We start from the raw sequence: 25,037 nt of genomic DNA, 5'->3' as shown, positions 1-25,037 counted from the left end.
GGTAGAAAAAAGAGAATCTATATACAATGTGTGCAAAAGGCATGAGGTAGGCAATAAATCGAATAATTACAATTTAGCAGATTAACACTGGAGTGATAAATCATCAGATGATCATGTGCAAGAAGAGATACTGGTGTGCAAAAGAGCAGAAAAGTAAATAAATAAAAGCAGTATGGGGGTGAGGTAGGTAAATTGGGTGGGTAGTTTACAGATGGACTATGTACAGCTGCAGCGATCGGTTAGCTGCTCGGATAGCAGATTTTTAAAGTTGTTGAGGGAGATAAAAGTCTCCAACTTCAGAGATTTTTGCAATTCGTTCCAGTCGCAGGCAGCAGAGAACTGGAAGGAAAGGCGTCCACATGAGGTTTTGGCTTTAGGGATGATCAGTGAGATACACCTGCTGGAGCGCGTGCTACGGGTGGGTGTAGCCATCGTGACCAGTGAACTGAGATAAGGCGGCACTTTACCTAGCATAGCCTTGTAGATGACCTGGAGCCAGTGGGTCTGACGACGAACATGTAGCGAGGGCCAGCCGACTAGGGCATACAGGTCGCAGCGGTGGGTCGTATAAGGTGCTTTAGTAACAAAACGGATGGAACTGTGATAAACTGCATCCAGTTTGCTGAGTAGAGTATTGGAAGCTATTTTGTAGATGACATCGCCGAAGTCGAGGATCGGTAGGATAGTCAGTTTTACTAGGGTAAGTTTGGCGGCGTGAGTGAAGGAGGCTTTGTTGCGGAATAGAAAGCCGACTCTAGATTTGATTTTGGATTGGAGATGTTTGATATGAGTCTGGAAGGAGAGTTTGCAGTCTAGCCAGACACCTAGGTACTTATAGATGTCCAAATATTCTAGGTCGGAACCGTCCAGGGTGGTGATGCTAGTCGGGCGTGCGGGTGCAGGCAGCGAACGGTTGAAAAGCATGCATTTGGTTTTACTAGCGTTTAAGAGCATTTGGAGGCCACGGAAGGAGTGTTGTATGGCATTGAAGCTCGTTTGGAGGTTAGATAGCACAGTGTCCAGGGAAGGGCCGGAAGTATACAGAATGGTGTCGTCTGCGTAGAGGTGGATCAGGGAATCGCCCGCAGCAAGAGCAACATCATTGATGTATACAGAGAAAAGAGTCAGCCCGAGAATTGAACCCTGTGGTACCCCCATAGAGACTGCCAGAGGACCGGACAACATGCCCTCCGATTTGACACACTGAACTCTGTCTGCAAAGTAGTTGGTGAACCAGGCAAGGCAGTCATTAGAAAAACCGAGGCTATTGAGTCTGCCGATAAGAATATGGTGATTGACAGAGTCGAAAGCCTTGGCCAGGTCGATGAAGACGGCTGCACAGTAATGTCTTTTATCGATGGCGGTTATGATATCGTTTAGTACCTTGAGCGTGGCTGAGGTGCACCCGTGACCGGCTCGGAAACCGGATTGCACAGCGGAGAAGGTATGGTGGGATTCGAGATGGTCAGTGATCTGTTTGTTGACTTGGCTTTCGAAGACCTAGGCAGGGCAGGATGGATATAGGTCTGTAACAGTTTGGGTCCAGGGTGTCTCCCCCTTTGAAGAGGGGGATGACCGCAGCAGCTTTCCAATCCTTGGGGATCTCAGATGATACGAAGGAGAGGTTGAACAGGCTGGTAATAGGGGGTGCGACAATGGCGGCGGACAGTTTCAGAAATAGGGGGTCCAGATTGTCAAGCCCAGCTGATCTGTATGGGTCCTGGTTTTCCAGCTCTTTCAGAACATCTGCTATCTGGATATGGGTAAAGGAGAAGCTGGGGAGGCTTGGGCGAGTAGCAGCGGGGGGGGCGGGGCTGTTGGCCAAGGTAGGAGTCGCCAGGAGGAAGGCATGGCCAGCCATTGAGAAATGTTTGTTGAAGTTGATAACCAGCGCACTTCTGTATGTTGTAAAAGCGTTACATGGTCGCTGCCCATATCATTGCATAAAGCAGAAAATACACGAGAGTTCAGGGGCCTTGCTTTAACAAAGTTAACCATTTTCACTGTAGTGTCCAAAACGTCTTTCAAGCTGTCAGGCATTCCCTTGGCAGCAAGAGCCTCTCGGTGGATGCTGCCGTGTACCAAAGTGCTTGCACGCGCGTTACCACTCCACTCTGTCTCCCTGTCATGGCTTTTGCGCCATCAGTACAGATACCAACACATCTTGACCACCAAAGTCCATTTGATGTCACAAAGCTGGTCAGTACTTTCAAAATATCCTCTCCTGTTGTCCTGGTTTCCAGAAGAGGATGTCTTCCTTAATTGACCCCCCATAAACGTAACGGACATGTACCAGGAGCTGTGCCAGGCCCGCCACATCCAGCTGTAACGCATAGAATTCACTGGCTTGTATGTGAAGAACTAATTGTTTCAGAACATCTCCTGCCATGTCACTGATGCGTCGTGAAACAGTGTTGTTTGATGAAGACCTTGTCTCTATAGTGATTTGGGCCTTTTCCCCCAGCATTGTCCCAGCCATATCCACAGCAGCAGGAAGAATGAAGTCCTCCACAATAGTATGGGGCTTGCCTGTCGTACCCACTCAGTAGCTCACCATATAAGACACTTCTAGCCCCTTCTTATTAATGGTATCTGTTGCTTTTATACATGTCTTACTACTTGAAAGTTGTCTTTATTCTCACTCAAACTCCCGTGGCTTATTTTTCAAATTGTCATGTTTTGTTTCTAAATGTCTGCGCAAGAGTGAAGGTTTCCCGGTTAATGTGATTGAATGTTAATTATTTGCCTAGACTACCTGTATTTGACATTGTGTTGTTATTTCACTGAACACTAGATGGATTAATTATATTTTTGGCAGAGAAACGAGGCTACTCAGGCGAGAAAAAAACCTCACCCAAATGTATAGCCCCGTTGGAAAATATAAATGGACTGTTAGAAAATGTGAAGAAATGTGAATCACATTTTTATTGGATTACCCCCGACGGCAGTGTGTGCCCCAGTTTGGGACTACCTGCACTAGAGAAATTGCCATGTCATGGGCACTGTACAGAGGCATCTCCGTCTTGGAGAATTGTACGGCGGCTAGTTTGGCTTCCCCTCACTCCTTTGTGAGGTTCTATCTCCTGGATGTTACTGCACCTCCCCAGCGCACCCTGGAGCTGAGTAGGCTGGATCAGGTAGATTACCATGTACCACAACAGGCTTCTCAGGAAACAAGCTATTGGCAATCAGGGCGTTTTGCAAGTGTCCCATAGTGAGATGTCGAACCGAGTCGACTGAAAGAGAACTTTGGTGTGACAGTATGTAACCCTGATTCTCTGTAGGACACATCTCACCAGATTTGTGTAAGAGGTAGTTCTTAGAATGAGGAAACCAGAGTAGTGAAGGGTGTTATATAGATATGCATGCCATACACCAATAAAGCTGTGATTGGCCTGTTAGGCATGATTGAATAAGGCTTCAACCAATGACTTGCAAAAGAGGGTGTGTCCCATAGTGAGACGTCGCACTAAACTCGTTCAGAGGACCGGGGTTACATAACGTAACCTAAAGTTTGCAACAGGCCATTATTCTACATACTTTAGCTCAGAAAACATGGTAATTAACTACAATGACCATAATTCATTGCACACCTACTTGTCCGGTCTGGGTAGCCACGGAGACAGAGAGCAGTTGCGTCGCAAGCTATCTCTACCTGAAAATACATGCTGTAATTCAGGGTAGGGCAACTGTCTGCCCTTTTGAAAGCCCTCGAAACAAAACATTTTTTTTTTTTTGATAATCTAACCAAAACTACAAAACTAATCGCTCAAAATAGCTCTGATCCAGGGCCAATGTTTAGGCAGCAGTTTACCTTGCCGTGTTTGTTGTGGATGCGGAAGGGGATGGTGGGAGAGTGTAACAGCAGCCATGACTCCTGCTCGTTCATCTTCTTCCTCAGACGCTCCACGTTACGACTCTGGCCCTTCAGCGCTTTCTACACACACAGAAACAAACAGGACATTTTTTTTTACCTAAACATGAAAACACCACCAGGTAGAATTCATAGAAAGCAGTGCAATGTAATGACATTCAGATTAACTGAAATGACATTCACTCTCATGGGATGGTATGCCAAAAATAACTAACTGAAAGTCACACCTCCAATAAGCCACGAATATGACTGTATTGAGGTATATGTCACTGTGCTTCTGTGGCTATATGCACCATGCCACTGCCTACTTAATTTGTTCATTTAGCAAACAAGACAGCTCATAATCAGTGCATTTATCACAGTCAACACACCTACATCTTGGCAGCGATTACAGCCTCAAGTCTTCTTGGGTTTGACGCTACAAGCTTGGCACACCTGTATTTGGAGAGTTTCTCCCCTTCTTCTCTGCAGATCCTCTCAAGCTCTGTCAGGTTGAATGGGGAGTATCACTGTACAGCTATTTCCAGGTCTCTCTAGAAATGTTCAATCGGGTCCAAGTCCAGGCTCTGGCTGGGCCACTCAAGGACATTCAGAGACTCCTGCATTGTCTTGGCTGTGTGCTTTTCGCCATTGTCCTGTTGGAAGGTGAACCTTCGCCCCAGTCTGAGGTCCCAAGCTCTCTGGAGTAGCGTAGAGCATGATGCTGCCACCACCATGATTCTCCGTAGGGATGGTGCCAGGTTTCCTCCAGACGTGACGCTTGGCATTCAGTCCAAAGAGTTCAATCTTGGTTTCATCAGACCAGAGAATCTTGTTTCATGGCTGAGTCATTTAGGTGCCTTTTGGCAAACTCCAAGCGGGCTGTCATGTGCCTTTTACTGAGGATTGGTTCCCGTCTGGCCACTCTACCCTAAAGGCCTGATTGGTGGAGTGCTGCAAAGATAGTTGTCCTTCTGGAAGGTTCTCCCTTCTCCACAGAGGAACTCTGGAGATCTGTCAGAGTAACCATCTGGTTCTTGGTCACCTCCCTGGCCAAGGCCCTTCTACCCCGATTGCTCAGTTTGGTTGTGTGGCCAGCTCTAGGAAGAGTCTTGGTGGTTCCAAACTTCTTCCATTTAAGAATGATGGAGGCCTGTTTGTTCTTGGGGACCTCCAATGCTGCAGAAATGTTTTGGCACCCCTCCCCAGATTTGTGCCTCGACAAAATCCTGTCTCGGAGCTCTACGGACAATTCCTACGACCTCATGGCTTGGTTTTTGCTCTGACATGCACTGTCAACTGTGGGACCTTACATAAACAGGTGTGTGCCTTTCCAAATCATGTCCAATCAATTAAATGAACCACAAGTGGACTCCAATCAATATGTAGAAACATCTCAAGGATGATCAATGGAAACAGGATGCACCTGAGCTCAAATTTGAGTCTCATAGCAAAGAGTCTGAATACTTATGTAAATAAGGTATGTTTTTTATTTTAATAATATAACCTGTTTTCGCTTTGTCATTATGGGGTATTGTGTCCAAAATGTTTAATCCATTTTAGAATAAGGCTGTAACGTAACAAAATGTGGAAAGATTCTGAATACGTTCCGAACGCACTGTACATACAGTAAAGTGCTGACTCTGTCCAGATGATCTCTCTCTTTTTGTGGGTGTGGCTCAGACACAAAGATCTCTAGTCCCGGCCGACCTCTCTAAGGGAAACAGTGAGGGGAACTTCTCCAATACTATAACAGTAGTGTGATGAGGCCAGAGGAACCCAGCCTTAATCACACAGCCAGGTTCTAATGGAACCTGACACAGTGGGAGGCAGAGGAAGGGCCGCATCACCGCCATTTTGGATTCATTTTGGATCAATGAAGAACTATTAGGTTTAGTTTAAATAAGCATCTTCTTAAAGACTTACCTGGCTAAATAGAAAGACACAAAAAAATTACAAACAAACAAACAAAACAAACAAACATAATAATCACCTTCTCCTTCTGGATGTCACTCTTGATGACTGAGATCTTGATCTTTATCTCCTCTATCTCGTGTTCAGGCAGCACCTGGATGTGGGGGCAGACATCCGAGTCATCCAGCAACTGGAAGGTCAGGTCTGCCAGGGGGATGTACCATTTACACTCATACTGCTGTTGTCTCCTAGAGAGAGTGAGAGAGAGCGACAAAGAGAGTGAGAGAGAGCTACAAAGAGAGTGAGAGAGAGTGACAGAGAGAGCCAAAGAGCGAGACAAAGTGCGAGTGAGAGAGCGACAAAGAGAGAGCAAGACAAAGAGAGAGAAAGCGAGACAGAGAGCGAGAGCGAGACAAAGAGAGCAACAAAGAGAGAGAGACAACGAGAGAGAGGGCGAGACAACGAGAGAGCGCGAGACAAAGAGAGAGAGCGCGAGACAAAGAGAGAGAGCGCGAGACAAAGAGAGAGAGCGCGAGACAAAGAGAGAGAGCGCGAGACAAAGAGAGAGAGCGCGAGACAAAGAGAGCGACAAAGAGACAAAGAGGTGGAGCGAGCTCAATATCATTAATATCTTTTAGAGGAGCCTGGAGGGACAAAGACAATGAGGAAATACTGTCATTATATGCATGCCTTCGGAGGCTCCGCAATTGCGTCACACCATCCATCCGGTGCCTCGGACCACATTTTTGGATGAATCATAAATTGTTTTTAATAGTGTTAGAGATGTAATGGTGTTGGGAGTATTTGTATTCCCCTTAACGAGCTTTCATTATCATTATCTTTCCTGAAGGCAGGATCGTACACTCATTAACATAGGAATACATTAAGCCTCCAATTGGTGCAAACCTCATAAAAAATGATGGGATGGGAAATATGACAACAAAACTAAATACCATGTCCTTCCTGTTTTAACCCTGAAGTAAAATACAGCACAACAAACAAATAGTATGACAACAAATAGTATGAGTATTTTATTTGGCTAGTTAAATAACGTGTTCAAATCAAAATGTATTTGTCACATGCGCCGAATACAACAGGTGTAGACCTTACCGTGAAATGCATACTTACAAGCCCTTAACCAACAATGTAGTTTTAAGAAAATAGAGTGAAGTGTTTTGGCTGTATTGAACTATATAGGGATGGAGAGCAAATACCTCTCTCTTGTTTTCTCTCTTCATCCCAATATGTCCCCTGATTCGCCTGCACACATCCCTCCATTTTTTATGAGACCTCCACTCCTCCTTAATACAGGGTGAGATCCCCCCTTTGTTCCTTTGTAAGCAAACCCTTTGTCTCAGTGTAGTCCGTGGTGTTTTATTGTTGTCCTCTAAGATATGTACCTGTATTGATGCACTGTTTAAATCCCCCAGCAGTGTGTAGGCTGATGTGAATAAACACTGTCTCTATTACAGACTGAGGTAGAGATGATTAGAGGGACCAAGATTGGCATTGCTGGTGTTGAATAAAATCTACATATCTAATCTCCGTCTGTCCACAGCACTTTCAAGCTCCCAAATTAGCTTTTCACAGCCGTAATTTACCATAATCACACATAAATGTACCTCTGGTTCATCTGAATACTTTGGGAAAGGGTGGTATATTAATGGTATACAGCAATTATTTAAGAGGAGAAATAGGGCTTTGGAATCAATAGAAACATTAATAATCCACCATGACTGAGTAGATAGAGGGATTGAATGGCATTAAGGTTTCACAGTGAGTTAATACTGATGATTAGCTATCAGTTGGATAGCTTGTTTTATCTGGCTGCTGGCCTAATCCTGTGGTGTTGAAGTCCAGACCAGAGGACACATAGGCTGGGTCCCAAATGCTACCCTATTCGATATGTTGCACACTACTTTTGACCAGGGGCCATAAAGGCTCTGGTCAAAAGTAGTGCACTATACAGGGAATAAGTTGCCATTAGGGACACGGAGACAAAAAGCTAAAGCTACAGACAACAGATTGATTTACAGACTGGTGGTAACCTTGACAATGCCAGTTGCCTGTATGTCCTTCACACGGTTAGGTAGCAGGAAGCAACGATTGTCAATCATAATCAACCCTAACCTGGCAAACAATGTTAACCGTGCCGACAGGAAATGACATAGGGCCATGGTAGGCAATCCTGTAAATGGAACACTTATCCTATGGCCGTGTATGCTGTCATTCCCATCAATTTACACACACACACACACACACACACACACACACACACACACACACACACACACACACACACACACACACACACACACACACACACACACACACACACACACACACACACACACACACACAAACTCTCTCTCTCTTTGCCTCAGGCCCAAACACCAGATTGAGACCAGATTGAAATACACACCTTGCTGCATGCTATGTATTTCCTAACATCCAGATATCCACTAAGTGATTCAGCACTATACGAGCCCTCCATTCACTATTCTAAACCCTTTCTCCACAATAGTCTACAGCACCAGACTGTCTCCCTTTTTATTATGACATCAAAGAACACTTGAGAGTTACAAAACTGAGGAAATAATAATCACAGTGAGAGAACATCCTTCAGAGCAGGGCTGTTATTCATCCTGATACACTGTTGTCATATTTCATACCCTGATACACTGTTGTCATATTTCATACCCTGATACACTGTTGTCATATTTCATACCCTGATACACTGTTGTCATATTTCATACCCTGATACACTGTTGTCATATTTCATACCCTGATACACTGTTGTCATATTTCATACCCTGATACACTGTTGTTATATTTCATACCCTGATACACTGTTGTCATATTTCATACCCTGATACACTGTTGTTATATTTCATACCCTGATACACTGTTGTTATATTTCATACCCTGATACACTGTTGTCATATTTCATACCTTGATGCATTGTTGTCATATTTCATACACTGTTGTCATATTTCATACACTGATGTCATATTTCATACACTGATGTCATATTTCATACACTGATGTCATTTTTCATACACTGATGTCATTTTTCATACACTGATGTCATTTTTCATACACTGGTGCACTGTTGTCATATTTCATACACGGATACACTGTTGTCATATTTCATACCCTGATACACTGTTGTCATATTTCATACCCTGATGCACTGTTGTCATACTTCATACACTGATGCACTGTTGTCATACTTCATACACTGATGCACTGTTGTCATACTTCATACACTGATACACTGTTGTCATACTTCATGCACTGATACACTGTTGTCATACTTCATGCACTGCCACAGCAGAGCTGACAGGACCCCATAAAACCTGATCAACCCTATTAGAATCTGTAGGAATACGGGATAAGCTATCAGTCTTCCTCATTTAAGGAGAGCCTATTGGAGAATGTGCCTTGTATCACTAACTATGTATCTCTTGCGTTCACTCTCTCTCCGTTCAAATGGACCTGTAGTAGACTCACTGGAGAGAGAGGGCTAGAGGGATGAAGGGAGACATTATTATGGGGAGTGTATTCTCTCACAGCCTCTCTTAGTGAGGGGGGAGGGAAGGTGAGGCGGAGAAGGAAGAGTCTTAGTGTTAATATGTAGGACTTATTCTCTCTCCAGTCACACACTGGCCTGCACTGATGGGCAATGGCCTCAACCAGCCACTCTGCTCACCCACCCACCCGCCAACAGAACAGACTGAAAACACTGTCATCAACTCACACTGGAGACCACTTAAGAGTGTATAATATAATATGCACAGTGAATAGCACAGTGGGTATGTTTATGCCTGAATGTGCATGAGTATGTGTTGACCTACCCTGCAGAGGTCTTCTTCATTTTGGCACAGAGCAGCAGGTCTGTAAAGAGGAAGACGTGACGCAGTTTCCTGGAACCCTCCAACATCTCCACCAGGAAACCATCCTTCACCAGCTGACGAGCCTACCAGGGAGAGAAACTCCATGACATCACTTCCTGTGGCACGCACTGCACGGGGCAGCTAACCTAGCTGTAAACATTCACTTCCTGTTCTGAGCCCTGGGCCTAGTCTGAGGGATACTGCCTATCACACACACACACACAGTTAAAGAGACAGGATGTACTGTAGGAGGTATAGATCAGAGTTCAGCAATATGAAAGAACATCACTTGGTGTCTATATTTTCTTGCTGTCTACATTCTCCATGACAGTTGTGTCAATCATCAGCTAAATAAGCCACTTAGAACTCAAAACACTGCCCCCTTTCCCTCTCTGCATCTGTCCATCTCTAGCGAGCCAACTAGGAAACCTAAAATAAGGCCGAGCTAAACCAGAACTGGAGGAATCGGAAAAGGGTGAGCCAAAGAGGGCAGAGACAGTTTTTAATTTCTGGTAGCAGACAGACAATGAATGGAGAACTGACAGGGAGGCTAAAAACTGAACTGACTGAATGGAATAGGGATAGAGAGAGAGGGATAGAGGGAGAGCGAGGAAGAGATGGGAGGAGAGAGGTATAGAAAGAGAGGGGTGGAGGGAGGAAAGCAGAAAGGAGGGGGGTTAGAGATGGAGGGAGAAAGGAGGAGAGGGGGAGAGAGCGAAAGAGGGAAGAAGGATGGGAGAGAGGAAGGACTTAGCAGGCAGAGAATGTAAAAAGCCTAAACTCAGAGAGGAGCATTAAGAGGAGAAAAACAGGGGGGAAATGATAGAACGAAACAAAGGTAGTGTTAGAAAAAGGGAGAGAGAGAGATAGATAGAGGAGAGGCGGCTGGTAATGAAGAGACTGAGGATGAGGGCAGGAGGAGGAGAGACACTGTCGATTTCTTTGACCCCAAAACACAATTCACAAATACATTGACACACTTCCCCAAGGTTACAACATGAATTGCTGAAAAGCATTAGGTAGTCTGTTACAATGGTGTGTGAGAGTGTGTGAGACCCCACCTCTCCTTTAGGCGTGGTGATGGCTGTCCTGCGGGGGTCGATCTCTTCGTTGATGGAGGACAGGAAGTTCTGGGAGATCCTCAGAGCGTCCTGCAGCAGGGGGAAGTCTGGGTGGTCCTTAGGGGTGTGCTTCAGCAGGTCCTACAATACACACAGAGAGACCATTAGATATTACACACGCCGGGGATATCGCAATGCAACTCTCAAATAGTCACAGAGACCTCAATTTAAAAACATTGAGACCCCCATCCATTCAAATGTTTGTCTAAGGACAGTCAATGTGCAGGTGTTTTTAAACCTATAATACCAGATCTACTTAACCATTTTGATGAATTGGACTATTTGGATGTTTGGCTGGGTTTTCTAACAAATCTTTTCCTCTCATAAAAGCATATGATAATTTCTCCTTGATGGAACACTGGGCAAAACAAATTATTTTACTTTTAAAGTGCTACCTAATGGCTGAGACATTAGCAATGTGGAGGCAGACTATCTTATTATCTCAGCGTAACTAAAATGCTTTTTTCAGAGGAGCGTGTGAAAGAAAAGCCAATTGGCTGATTTATGCCTTGTCAGCACACCTCAATTTATTGTGACAACCTCTGGAAGGTTGAGCAGATGGTACAGTACATGTCTTTGTACAGTAAATGAGAGACAATAATACAGAAAATTTCACGTCTGTGGCTGTGCCCCAAATGGCACCATATTCTCTATATGCAGTTGAAGTCTGAAGTGTACATACACTTTAGCCAAATACATTTAAACTCAGTTATTCACAATTCCTGACATTTAATCCTAGTAAAAATTCCATGTCTTAGGTCAGTTAGGATCACCACTTTATTTTAAGAATTTGAAATGTCAGAATAATAGGAGAGAATGACTTATTTCAGCTTTTATTTCCTTCATCACATTCCCAGTAGGTCAGAAGTTTACATACACTCAATTAGTATTTGGTAGCATTGCCTTTAAATTGTTTAACTTGGGTCAAATGTTTCAGGTAGCCTTCCACAAGCTTCCCACAATAGTTTGGGTGAATTTTGGCCCATTCCTCCTGACAGAGCTGGTGTAACTGAGTCAGGTTTGTAGGCCTCCTTGCTCGCACACGCTTTTCAGTTTTGCCCACAAATTTTCTATGGGATTGAGGTCAGGGCTTTGCCATTTTAGCAGAAATTTGGAAGTACGCTTGGGGTCATTGTCCATGGAAGACCCATTTGCAACCAAGCTTTAACTTCCTGACTGATGTCTTGAGATGATGTGGATATATTGAAGCAACATTTTCCTACCTCATGATTCCATCTATTTTGTGAAGTGCAACAGTCCCTCCTGCAGCAAAGCACCCCCACAACGTGATGCTGTCACCCGCGTACTTCACGGTTGGGATGGTGTTCTTCGGCTTGCAAGCCTCCTCATTTTTCCTCCAAACATAACGATGGTTATTATGGCCAAACAGTTATATTTTTGTTTAATCAGACCAGAGGACATTTCTACAAAAAGTACAATCTTTGTACCCCATGTGCAGTTGCAAAATGTAGTCTGGCTTTTTTATGGCAGTTTTGGAGCAGTGGCTTCTTCCTTGCTGAGCGGCCTTTCAGGTTATGTTGATATAGGACTCGTTTTACTGGGGAAATAGATACTTTTGTACCCGTTTCCTCCAGCATCTTCACACGGTCCTTTGCTGTTGTTCTGGGATTGATTTGCACTTTTCACACCAAAGTACGTTCATCTCTAGGAGACAGAACGCATCTCCTTCCTGAGCGGTATGAGGGCTGCGTGGTCCCATGGTGTTTATACTTGCGTACTGTTGTTTGTACAGATGAACGTGGTACCTTCAGGCGTTTGGAAATTGCTCCCAAGGATGAACCAGACTTGTGGAGGTCTACAAATTTGTTTCTTTTGATTTTCCCATGATGTGAAGCAAAGAGGCAATGAGTTTGAAGGTAGGCCTTGAAATACATCCACAGGTACACCTCCAATTGACTCAAATGATGTCAATTAGCCTATCAGAAGCTTCTAAAGCCATGACATCTTTTTCTGGAATTTTCCAAGCTGTTTAAAGGCACAGTCAACTTAGTGTATGTAAACTTCTGACCCATTGGAATTGTGATACATTGAATTATAAGTTAAATAATCTGTCTGTAAACAATATTTGGAAAAATGACTTGTGTCATGCACAAAGTAGATGTTCTAACCGACTTGCCAAAACTATAGTTTGTCAACAAGACATTTGTGGAGTGGTTGAAAAACGAGTTTTAATGACTCCAACCTAAGTATGTAAACTTCCAACTTCAACTGTATATTGCACTATGGGCCCTGGTCAAAACCAATGGGCCCTGGTCAAAAGTGCACTAAATAGAAAACAGGGTGCCATTTGGAACGCAGGCCATTTCTTTGATTTGCATGATCTGGCCTGACCTTTGTTTGTAGGAAACTAACTGGTGTTTGTTTAGCTTCCACTAGCTTTATGTAAAACATATTCATGAAATGCACTGGAAGCTAGACTGGAGGAGACGTCTAGGCATCTCTGCTTGCTCTGTGGGCGGCTTCCGCTTTCCACTTGGTTGAAGCCCATCAAAGGAGAGTATATTATTTCTAACAGCATGTCATGTTGATAAACCGTGCAGAGGAAAGGTATACGCTTGGCAAATGGAATGGAACACTTCCTCTAAGCAGCAGAAGGCAGTTTGACTTTGCAGGTGGATCCAGAACCAAGCTGCATTGTTGCTTTCCAGTTAAATTCCTCCCAGCTCCATCACTGTGTTTCTCATGACTACACAACGTGACAGCACTAACTCTTAATCCCTGATGTGTATCCATCTTGTCCTATCTATTCAAACTTGCTCTACGTTGTGGTCCCCTATGATCCAATCTTATCATTTGTCTCTGGGCAGATCAGGAATCCCTCATGGCTGTACCACGTGTGTGTACTCACATGAAGAACCAGTGTGCTTCTGGTCACACGGTCAATCGGCTTGTACAGGAGAGCTGTGGGAAAGGACAAGAAGAGGGCACTCAGTTTGGTTTGGCACGCACACAGGCACACACACAAACACAATGCAGAAAAACACAAGTCAAAAAGCCTATTACATGCTTGGCTGGGCACAAGTTTCCTGCGGTAGGGGGCAGACAATTCTATCATTCACAATGTCAGGTGTCTGCTAACCTGCAGAGACGGACACACACAGACACTAATGTCATTCCCTCTAAGCTCTGTTATTATTATCAGGATGAACTTCCTGACCCGGTCTACATTTCTCGTTCTCACACCGCTCCTGAAATGATATATCACACACTCAGTCGCTCGCTCTCACACACTTGCAGCCCTTTGGCTCAACTTCACAATGATAGACTCTGCTTGGTAACAGGGCTTACGTAATCCCTTGTCGGGTTCTCTCTCACACACACACACACACGCACACACACACACACACACACACACACACACACACACAACCTGTCAAAAGTTTGGACACTCATTCCAGGGTTTTTCTTTATTTTTAATATTTTCTACATTGTAGAATAATAGTGAAGACATCAAAACTATGAAGTAACACATATGGATTAATGTAGTAACCAAAAAATGTGTTAAACAAATCAAAATATATTTTAGACTCTTCAAAGTAGCCACTTTCCCATGATGGACTGTCGTTTCTCTTTGCTTATTTGAGCTGTTCTTGCCATAATATGGACTTGGTCTTTTACCAAAGAGGGGTATCTTCTGTATACCACCCTTACCTTGTCACAGCACCACTGATTTGCTCAAATGCATTAAGAAGGAAAGAAATTACACAAATTAACAAGGCACACCTGTGCAAAGCTGTCATCAAGATAGCAAAGCTGTCATCTCATATATAAAATATATATTGATTTGTTACTACATGAATCCATGTGTGTTATTTCATAGTTTTGATGTCGTCAAAGCTGTCAACCCTGGAATGAGCAGGTGTCCAAACTTTTGACTGGTACTGTACATAGACATGCACAAGCACACACAGTGTCTTCATAGACAGCCTGTTTAACATGCAGTGAATCTCCAGCCTCGCAGCACTCTGAGCAGCCTTATTGGTTACATAGCAGTTTGCTTCCATTGCAGATTTACTCTGCTACTACGCAAACTTGTGCTCCAAATCACATTTCTATCCTAAACTTCTCTTAAATATGTCTCTGTCTCTTTCTTCTTCCTCTCCTTCTCTCACATCTCAGGAGCCAATCCCGTTACCAACCAGATCTGTGACACTAAGCTGATATCCCAGGAGGCTTTGCAGTGGAGACAGAAAGAGAGATGTGTTGTGACAGACTGGGTGAGAACCGAGAGAGAGATTGCAAGATGGAGAAAAAGATACAGGAGAATATGCTAAAAAAGCCCCTGTTGACATGTTGACTGAACATCCTAAGCTTTGATAATGAGCTGCTTATGATCTCTGACTAACACTTCACTTACTTATTCTCCCCCTCCCCAAAAAACTCCCAGCTCCTGCTTTGTACTGACTCAGCCTTCGTCTCAGTTTCTTCATCTCCAAGGACTCAGGAACTCTGCAGTGCAGACAGAAGCACAGCTCAAAGTCCAGCAGCAAAGAGAGGAAAGAGAGGAGATGACAGAGGAGGAGAGGAATGAGGGCTGCTGATTAGAGGAGTGATGGAGAAGTGAGGGCTGCTGATTATAGGTAACCAATAGAGCTTCACAGTGGGGTGCCTGTGATGGAACCCTCAAGGTCACTGTGACAACCTGACGGACAGCTCCTCCTCAGTAACCAGGGTGTCAATGTGGGTGAAAGCCAATCAGCAGTCCTGGATATAGAACACTGAGACATGGCTTAGATAGAGAGACCTCTGCCAGTCCAGCTACCTGACTGGGCTGAACTGATCAATGCCCTCATCCAATGTGCCAACTCAGAGAGAGGGAGAAGAGCGGGCACTGAGAGGGGTGTACAAAAACTAAAATTGTGAGGGAGAGATAAAGTATGGGGGAGAGAGAGAGACAGGGGAGACAGAGGTATGGAGCGAGAGATAGTGGAGGTGTGAAACACTTAGAAATGAGCACAGGATTCATTGTGAGTAACAGTCATATTGAATAAATCCAACAGGTGTTATTGAATATGAAAAGGTCATATGGTGTGGGTGATAGGTCAGACCAATAACAGTGATCTCATCCTGTCCTGGTAATAAAGCCAGTGATCTAGACTGTGATCTGGTCTGGGCAGTCCAACAGGAGTGGGAGGACAGGCTTGGCTGGCAGACTAAAATAACTTGGACAACATTGTGGGTGGATAGCGAAGCTCCACCCAGTGTGGTGCCGACCCTATGGGTTGAATTCACACATCAGTGAAACTCCAATACATTTCTGTTGGACCACCAATCAGTGTCTTCCTCTACTCAACCACTACACATGAGAGGGGGAATCAGAGATGGGGGGACAGAGAGTGGAGAGAGAAGGAAGGACAGAAAGTGGAGAGAGAAGGAGAGCCGAGAGTGGAGAGAGAAGGAAGGACAGAAAGTGGAGAGAGATGGAGGGACAGAGAGTGGAGAGAGAAGGAGGGACAGAGAGTGGAGAGAGATGGAGGGACAGAGAGTGGAGAGAGATGGAGGGACAGAGAGTGGAGAGAGATGGAGGGACAGAAAGTGGAGAGAGAAGGAAGGACAGAAAGTGGAGAGAGAAGGAGGGACAGAGAGTGGAGAGAGAAGGAGGGACAGAGAGTGGAGAGAGAAGGAAGGACAGAAAGTGGAGAGAGAAGGAAGGACAGAAAGTGGAGAGAGAAGGAGGGACAGAGAGTGGAGAGAGAAGGAGGGACAGAGAGTGGAGAGAGAAGGAGGGACAGAAAGTGGAGAGAGATGGAGGGACAGAGAGTGGAGAGAGATGGAGGGACAGAGAGTGGAGAGAGAAGGAGGGACAGAGTGGAGAGAGAAGGAGGGACAGAGAGTGGAGAGGAGGGACAGAGAATGGAGAGAGAAGGAGGGACAGAGAGTGGGGAGAGAAGGAGGGACAGAGAATGGAGAGAGGAGGGACAGAGAGTGGGGAGAGATGGAGTGTCCATTATCATATCTATTCTCTCTCCGTCTCTCCCTCTCCGTCTCTCCCTCTCCGTCTCTCCCTCTCCGTCTCTCCCTCTCCGTCTCTCCCTCTCCGTCTCTCCCTCTCCGTCTCTCCCTCTCCGTCTCTCCCTCTCCGTCTCTCCCTCTCCGTCTCTCCCTCTCCGTCTCTCTCTCCGTCTCTCTCTCCGTCTCTCTCTCTTCTACTGTGTTTGTGCTGCTATCAGACTCACAGCCGATCTAGCCAGGGAGGACAATCTCTCCACAACTTCACACCGACACCGGCTATGCAAAGAGAAGTGTAAACACAACCGCATATGCAAAACACACAGATACTGTATGCACACACACGTCTACCACATGTCAGAGGAAGGCCCAAAAAATTTTTTAAAGACTCCAGTCACCCTAGTCATAGACTGTTCTCTCTACTACCGCACGGTAAGCGGTACCGGAGCGCCAAGTCTAGGTCCAAAAGGCTCCTTAACAGCTTCTACCCTCAAGCCATAAGACTGCTGAACAATTAATTAAATGGCCACCCGAACTATTTACATTGACACCTCTGCCCCCTTTGTTTTTATACTGCTACTACTTGCTGTTTATTATCTATGCATAGTCACTTCACCCTACCTACATGTACAAATTACCTCAACTAACCTGCATCCCAGCACATTGACTCGGTACCACCTGTGTATATAGCCTCGTTATTGTTATTTAATTATGTCACTTTTATTTATTTTGTATTATTGTTTATTTTAGTTTATTTAGTATATATTTTCTTAACTCCATTTTCTTAAAACTACATTGTTGGATAAGGGCTTGTAAGTAAGCATTTCACGGTAAGGTCCACACCTGTTTTATTCGGCGCATGTGACAAATACAACTGGATTTGATACAACTTGATTTAGATTAGATTAGAGGCAGGAGTAGGAAAGATGTAGTCTTTGTCAGCAGAAATGAGAGGACAGAGAGAACGTGTCCAGAGACGAGAGCAGCGACGGTCTTTACCCAGAATAGAAAACAGCTCATTATCTAACCGCCACCCGGCTACATCTAAGACACTGGCTGTCACACACACCACATTACAACACAGTCGGAGTAGCAGTAGAATCTCCATCTCACACTTCCCCCTCTGCCCATCTCCAACACCCATAGAGAGAGTCAGACATCTCCAACACCCATAGAGCGAGTCAGACATCTCCAACACCCATAGAGAGAGTCAGACATCTCCAACACCCATAGAGAGAGTCAGACATCTCCAACACCCATAGAGCGAGTCAGACATCTCCAACACCCATAGAGCGAGTCAGACATCTCCAACACCCATAGAGAGAGTCAGACATCTCCAACACCCATAGAGAGAGTCAGACATCTCCAACACCCATAGAGAGAGTCAGACATCTCCAACACCCATAGAGAGAGTCAGACATCTCCAACACCCATAGAGAGAGTCAGACATCTCCAACACCCATAGAGAGAGTCAGACATCTCCAACACCCATAGAGAGAGTCAGACATCTCCAACACCCATAGAGAGAGTCAGACATCTCCAACACCCATAGAGAGAGTCAGACATCTCCAACACCCATAGAGAGAGTCAGACATCTCCAACACCCATAGAGAGAGTCAGACATCTCCAACACCCATAGAGAGAGTCAGACATCTCCAACACCCATAGAGAGAGTCAGACATCTCCAACACCCATAGAGAGAGTCAGACATCTCCAACACCCATAGAGAGAGTCAGACATCTCCAACACCCATAGAGAGAGTCAGACATCTCCAACACCCATAGAGAGAGTCAGACATCTCCAACACCCATAGAGAGAGTCAGACATCTCCAACACCCATAGAGAGAGTCAGACATCTCCAACACCCATAGAGAGAGTCAGACATCTCCAACACCCATAGAGAGAGTCAGACATCTCCAACACCCATAGAGAGAGTCAGACATCTCCAACACCCATAGAGAGAGTCAGACATCTCCAACACCCATAGAGAGAGTCAGACATCTCCAACACCCATAGAGAGAGTCAGACATCTCCAACACCCATAGAGAGAGTCAGACATCTCCAACACCCATAGAGAGAGTCAGACATCTCCAACACCCATAGAGAGAGTCAGACATCTCCAACACCCATAGAGCGAGTCAGACATCTCCAACACCCATAGAGAGAGTCAGACATCTCCAACACCCATAGAGAAAGTCAGACATCTCCAACACCCATAGAGAGAGTCAGACATCTCCAACACCCATAGAGAGTCAGACATCTCCAACACCCATAGAGAGAGTCAGACATCTCCAACACCCATAGAGAGAGTCAGACATCTCCAACACCCATAGAGAGAGTCAGACATCTCCAACACCCATAGAGAGAGTCAGACATCTCCAACACCCATAGAGAGAGTCAGACATCTCCAACACCCATAGAGAGAGTCAGACATCTCCAACACCCATAGAGAGAGTCAGACATCTCCAACACCCATAGAGAGAGTCAGACATCTCCAACACCCATAGAGAGAGTCAGAGATGGAGAGAGAGATGGAGAGAGAGAGAGAGCGGCGCAGAGCACACACACATGGAAGCCTTGCCTACCGAAGCGTCCCACTGCACACACAAGCAAAAGAAGCAGGGTTACAGAGTCTTAACTTCTTGCGGACCATTGGGACGCTACCGTCCCACCTGGCCAACATCTGGTGAAATTGCAGAGCGCCAAATTCAAATTACAGAAATCGTAATATTAAACATTCATGAAAATACAAGTGTCATACATAATTCAAAAGCTTAACTTCTTGTTAATCCAGGCGCTTTATCAGATTTCAGAAAGGCTTTACGGCGAAAGCACACCATGCGATTATCTGAGGACAGCGCCCCGCACACAAAAGCATTACATACATTTTCCAACCAAGCAGATGCGTCACAAAAGTCAGAAATAGCGATAAAATAAATCACTTAACTTTGAAGATCTTCATCTGGTTGCAATCACAAGGGTCCCAGCTACATAACAAATTGTCCTTTTGTTTGATAAAGTCCTTCTTTATACCCCCCAAAAAATAAGTTTCAATGGCGCGCTTGACTCAGTAATCAACTGGTTTCCCTCGTTCAAAATGCATACAAAATGAATCCCGTAAGTTACCAATAAACTTCTTCTAAACAAGTCAAACGTTCCTAATCAATCCTCAGGTACCCTATTATGTAAATAAAATATCACATTTAAGACGGAGAATACCGGAGACCATTACCGGAGATAAATAACGAAGTACGTGCACTCACCGGAACGCGCTACAAACACTACAGCCAAAATGGGAGCCACTTAGAAAAATTACAAAGTCTAGCTAATTTTTCAAAAAATAAGCCTGAAACTCTTTCTAAAGACTGTTGACATCTAGTGGAAGCCCTAGGAACTGCAATCTGGGAGGACTTCCTTTTATATTCCCATTCACAGCCATTGTAATCAGAGGTGAGCTGAAGAAAAAAAACATTCTGGACGGATTCTGGACGGATTGTTCTGTTATACTCATAGACATTATTTGAACAGTTTTGGAATCTTTAGAATGTTTTCTATCCAATACTACCAATTATATGCATACCCTAGCTTCTGGGCCTGAGTAACAGGCAGTTTACTTTGGGCACCTCATTCATCCAAACTTCCGAATACTGCCCCCTAGCCAGAAGAAGTTTTGAAAGCCCAATGCAGCGGTTTTATATCAATATCAAATATTTCTGGGTAACAATTAAGTATCTTACTATAATAGATTTCTATTCAAATGGAGAAAAAAATATTTTTAAGCGAAAAACGATTTATCAAGCAAGAAGTTTGCTAGGACTGTCTAGGAGTGGGGAGGGGCAAACTAAAGACTAGCTGTTATCGGAGAGAGGTTTGGAAATATCTTTGTTATTGGTATATTAACCAATTAAACGCATGGTGCTGTCACCATGGAAAGTCAAAACTCCCGCCCTGTGTAGATTGTATTTTCAACCAGCAACTATTAGGAAATAACACCAATACATTTTTTCCCACACTTTTACAGTGTTAGTTTTATCAGCTGTTGTTAATATTATTTAAAACACAGGAAAAACATAATATTGACTGCACTGGGCATTTAAAAGAGCCATAGCAGCTTCAGTACCTTCAGACACACACATCTAGATCAGAACACATCCATTATATTTAGGTGTGTTTTTCTTACTCTGTAAAATCCACAAAAGTTTTTAGAAGAGTTATTAAAGAACGCATCTCTTTACCTTCCATGGTGACATTCGTGGTACAGTCCTTAGAGTCCTTGGGTCCCTTTACTTTCAGGTTCTGGAAGAAAATGTATGATTTGTGATTACTGGTGTATTACAGTTTTAGCAGTATAGGAATTTAGCAGTATAGTATTAGGGTATCGAAGCAGGACACACGCACACAAACAAACAGACACAAACAGCCTGACTGAGGCAGAGTTGAGCTGAGAGGACTAATGAAGCGGAATGGGGCTGCAGCAGCAAACTGCAGGGCTGGACAAACACACACAACTCCCTATATGAGTACAAATGGCAGCACTCACAACTGATGTAATTTATAGCTGGCTGGCTGGCGTGCGTGCGAGACCAGCACTTACCTCAGAGATCTTCTGGAACTGGGTGTTGGCCTGGCTGCATTTCTCTGCTGTCTCCACCGCTGTCTTGTAGTTGTCAACAAAGGCCTTGTACACCCCCAGCTGGCTGGCCTGGAGCACAGAGGAGCAATATTAACACAGTGGAGAGAGAAAGAGGAGGATGAGGAGGATGATGAGGAGGAGAATGAAAGATGGTATCTGGATGAAAAATAAGTCTAAGTCAAATCAAATCTTATTTGTCACATGTGCCGAATACAACAGTGTAGATGCTTACTTACAAGCCCTTAACCAACAATGCAGTTCAAGAAATAGAGCTAAGAAACGTTTTATTTTATTTAGTAAATATTAATAAAATAACAATAACGAGGCTATATACAGGGGGTAACGGTACCGAGTCAATGTGCGGGGCTACAGGTTAGTCGAGGTCATTTGTACATGTAGGTAGGAGTAAAGTGACTATGCATAGATAATGGACAACGCATATCAACAGTGAAAAAACAAATGGGGGGGGGGGGTCAATATAAATAGTCCAGGTAGCCATTTGATTAATTGTTCAGTAGTCTTATGGCTTGAGGGTAGAAGCTGTTAACTTCTTAAGAGCCTTTTGGTCCTAGACTGCTTGCCGTGCGGTAGCAGAGAGAACAGTCTATGATTTGGGTGACGGGAGTCGTTGACATTTTTCTAGCCTTCCTCTGACAGCACCTAGTATAGAGGTCCTGGTTGGCAGAAAGCTTGGCACCAGTGATGTACTGTGCCATCCAAACTACTTTCTGTAGCGCCTTACAGTCAGATGCCGAGCAGTTGCCATACCAGGCGACGATGCTCTCGATGGTGCAGCTATTGAACTTTTTGAGGATCTGGGGACCCATGCCAAATCTTTTCAATCTCCTGAGGGAGAAAAGGCTTTGTCGTGCCCTCTTCATGACTGTTTTGGTGTGTTTGGACCATGATATTTTGTTGGTGATGTGGACACCAAGGAACTTGAAACTCTCGACCCGCTCCACAACAGCCCCGTTGATGTTAATGAGGGCATGTTCGGCCCGCCTTTCCTGTAGTCCACAATCAGCTCCTTTGTCTTGCTCACATTGAGGGAGAGGTTGTTGTCCTGGCACCCCACTACCAGGTCTCTGACCGCGTCCCTATAGGATGTCTCATCGTTGTCGGTGATCAGGCCTACCACTGTTGTGTCGTCAGCAAACGTAATGATGGTGTTGGAGTCGTGTTTGGCCACGCAGTCGTGGGTGAACAGGGATCAGCGTTGAGGATCAGCGTGAGTGCTGCCAATTTCATCAGTTGTGAGTGCTGCCATTTGTACTCATATAGGGAGTTGTGTGTGTTTGTCCAGCCCTGCAGTTTCCTAGTGTTGAGGTTCAGTGTGGCAGATGTGTTGTTGCTCCTGGGGGGGGCATTCAGGAAGTCCAGGATCCAGTTGCAGAGGGAGGTGCTGAGTCCCAGGGTCCTTAGCTTAGTGATGAGGTTTGTGGGCACTATGGTGTTGTACTGAGCTGCGCTGTAGTCAATGAATAGCATTCTCACATAGGTGTTCCTTTTGTCCAGGTGAGAAAGGGCAGTGAGGAGTACGATTGAGATTGCATCATCTGTGGATCTGTTGGGGCAGTATGCGAATTGGAATGGGTCTAGGGTGTCCGGCATGATGGTGTTGATGTGAGCCATGACCAGCCTTTCAAAGCACTTCATGGCTACAGATGTGAGTGCTACGGGGCGCTAATCATTTAGGCAGGTTACCTTCGCTTCCTTGAGCCCAGGGACTATGGTGGTCTGCTTGAAACATGTAGGTATTACAGACTCGGTCAGGGAGAGGTTGAAAATGTCAGTGAAGACACTTGCCAGTTCCACTCCTAAATGAACCTTCCGTATTCTACAGTTATAACTCCCTATTGTATACCCACGACTGGAGAAGGGTATTGGATAATACAATTCAACTCCCTCTAAGAGGAAGCCAATCAGATTGCTATACACTCCACTGGGATTCTCTGCCTCTAACCCTATTACAGGGGCTGAGTCACTGGCTTACTGGTGCTCTTTCATGCCGTCCATAGGAGGGGTGCGTCACTTGAGTGGGTTGAGTTACTGACGTGATCTTCCTGTCTGGGTTGGCGGCGCCCAACATCTAGGCCATGTTCTGTTATAATCTCCACCCGGCACAGCCAGAAGAGGACTGGCCACCCCTCATAGCCTGGTTCCTCTCTCAGTTTCTTCCTAGGTTTTGGCCTTTCTAGGGAGTTTTTCCTAGCCACCGTGCTTCTACACCTGCATTGCTTGCTGTTTGTGGTTTTAGGCTGGGTTTCTGTACAGCACTTCGAGATATTAGCTGATGTACGAAGGGCTATATAAAATAAACTTGATTTGATTTGATTTAAAGCTACAGCTTGCTATACAGTGTAAAGATGCTCCTCTCTCTCCACCCCATCCTCTCTCCTCCCCTCCCCTCCCCATCCTCTCTCCTCCACCCCTTCCCATCCTCTCTCCTCCCCCCTCCCCATCATCTCTCCTCCCCATCCTCTCTCCTACCCCCTCCCCATCCTCCCCCCTCCTCATCTCTCTCTTCCCCCCCTCTCCCCCCAATCCTCTCTCGTACCCCCTCTCTCCTCCCCTCCCCATCCTCTCCCCCCAATCCTCTCTCGTACCCCCTCTCCCCTCCCCTCCCCCCATTCCTCTCTCGTACCCCCTCTCTCCTCCCCTCCCCCCCCCCCCCTTCTCTACAGCCTCCACATGATGAATAAATGCTTAGGGTGGGGACAGACATCCCATCTCAGTATGGAGCGAAGTTCACCATGCATGTAGACCAATCATCTCATTATGGTCACTTTTTACCTTGTGACAGGTAGAGCTACATTTGCTGCAGCACATGTAATATAAATACCAAATGCGCAACTAATTTACCCATCTCCATCTGGCTTTCAGGGTCAACTTGTTGTTTTTTTGTAAATATATATATTTTATTCCAGCTGCAGAGTTTTAAAGCAGATTGATATACAGTATAGGCCTGTATATAGATGTCCTAGCCTACCTCTTTCGGGTAATAAATGCAATGCAGTATTAGCCTTATATTTAGCTAATTAATGGTGGGTTATCCATAATAAGTGTTTAACTTCTAGCCTCTGGCTCTTGGGTAATACGCAAGCACCTGTGCTCCGATGGCCTCTCCTTAACCTGTTGGGGATGGGGGCGCTGTTTAGACTATTTATGCTAATGTGGCTAATTTTTTAAACGGCTTCCCACAAAATCCTTGATCGTACAATATGCATATTATTATTATTATTGGATAGAAAACAGTCTATAGTTTCTATAGGAGTTGAAATTTTGTCTCTAAGTGGAACAGAGCCCATTCTACAGCAATTTCCCTGACATGGAGTCAGATTTGAGAAACGTTGGCCACTTTTCTGAAGTCATTTAAAAGGGCTCTGTCGTTGCTATGACTATACGGACACTTCTTACGTCTTCCCCTGGATGCCTTTACGTGATGACGATTCCAACGGGCTCGATTGCTCGTTCACAGGCCCTACAAATGAAAAAAACCTTTAGCTAGCAAGTCTTTTCTTGCTGCGTAACGCGCGTGGAAGACACCGACCCTCTCCTGTTCCAAGCGTTAGTTTAGCCTGTTATATTTCTCCGGTCATCTTTTCACTCGTTATAGGAGTTACAAACATCACAAAGTAGTTAATTTAAAG

General features: G+C 44.9%; 1 protein-coding gene across 8 annotated transcripts in view; it reads right to left on the bottom strand.

Annotated features, from left to right (window-relative positions):
* The window catches only part of LOC129868307 (active breakpoint cluster region-related protein-like), a 224,395-nt gene that overhangs the window by 91,643 nt on the left and 107,715 nt on the right, over positions 1-25,037 (bottom strand). For all 8 annotated transcript variants that reach the window (XM_055942160.1, XM_055942161.1, XM_055942162.1 and 5 more), the window contains 7 exons: positions 21,349-21,456; positions 20,990-21,050; positions 13,654-13,706; positions 10,725-10,865; positions 9,625-9,746; positions 5,847-6,015; positions 3,815-3,937 (listed from right to left, as the gene is read on the bottom strand). In XM_055942160.1, coding sequence (XP_055798135.1) covers positions 3,815-3,937; positions 5,847-6,015; positions 9,625-9,746; positions 10,725-10,865; positions 13,654-13,706; positions 20,990-21,050; positions 21,349-21,456 — 777 coding nt within the window. The remainder of the gene's footprint in view (positions 1-3,814; positions 3,938-5,846; positions 6,016-9,624; positions 9,747-10,724; positions 10,866-13,653; positions 13,707-20,989; positions 21,051-21,348; positions 21,457-25,037) is intronic.

Source organism: Salvelinus fontinalis, chromosome 13, assembly GCF_029448725.1.
Source record: "Salvelinus fontinalis isolate EN_2023a chromosome 13, ASM2944872v1, whole genome shotgun sequence".
NCBI classification, from domain to species: domain Eukaryota; kingdom Metazoa; phylum Chordata; class Actinopteri; order Salmoniformes; family Salmonidae; genus Salvelinus; species Salvelinus fontinalis.
The sequence above is the reverse complement of the archived record's forward strand: the minus strand, read 5'-3'. Positions and strand labels throughout refer to the sequence as shown.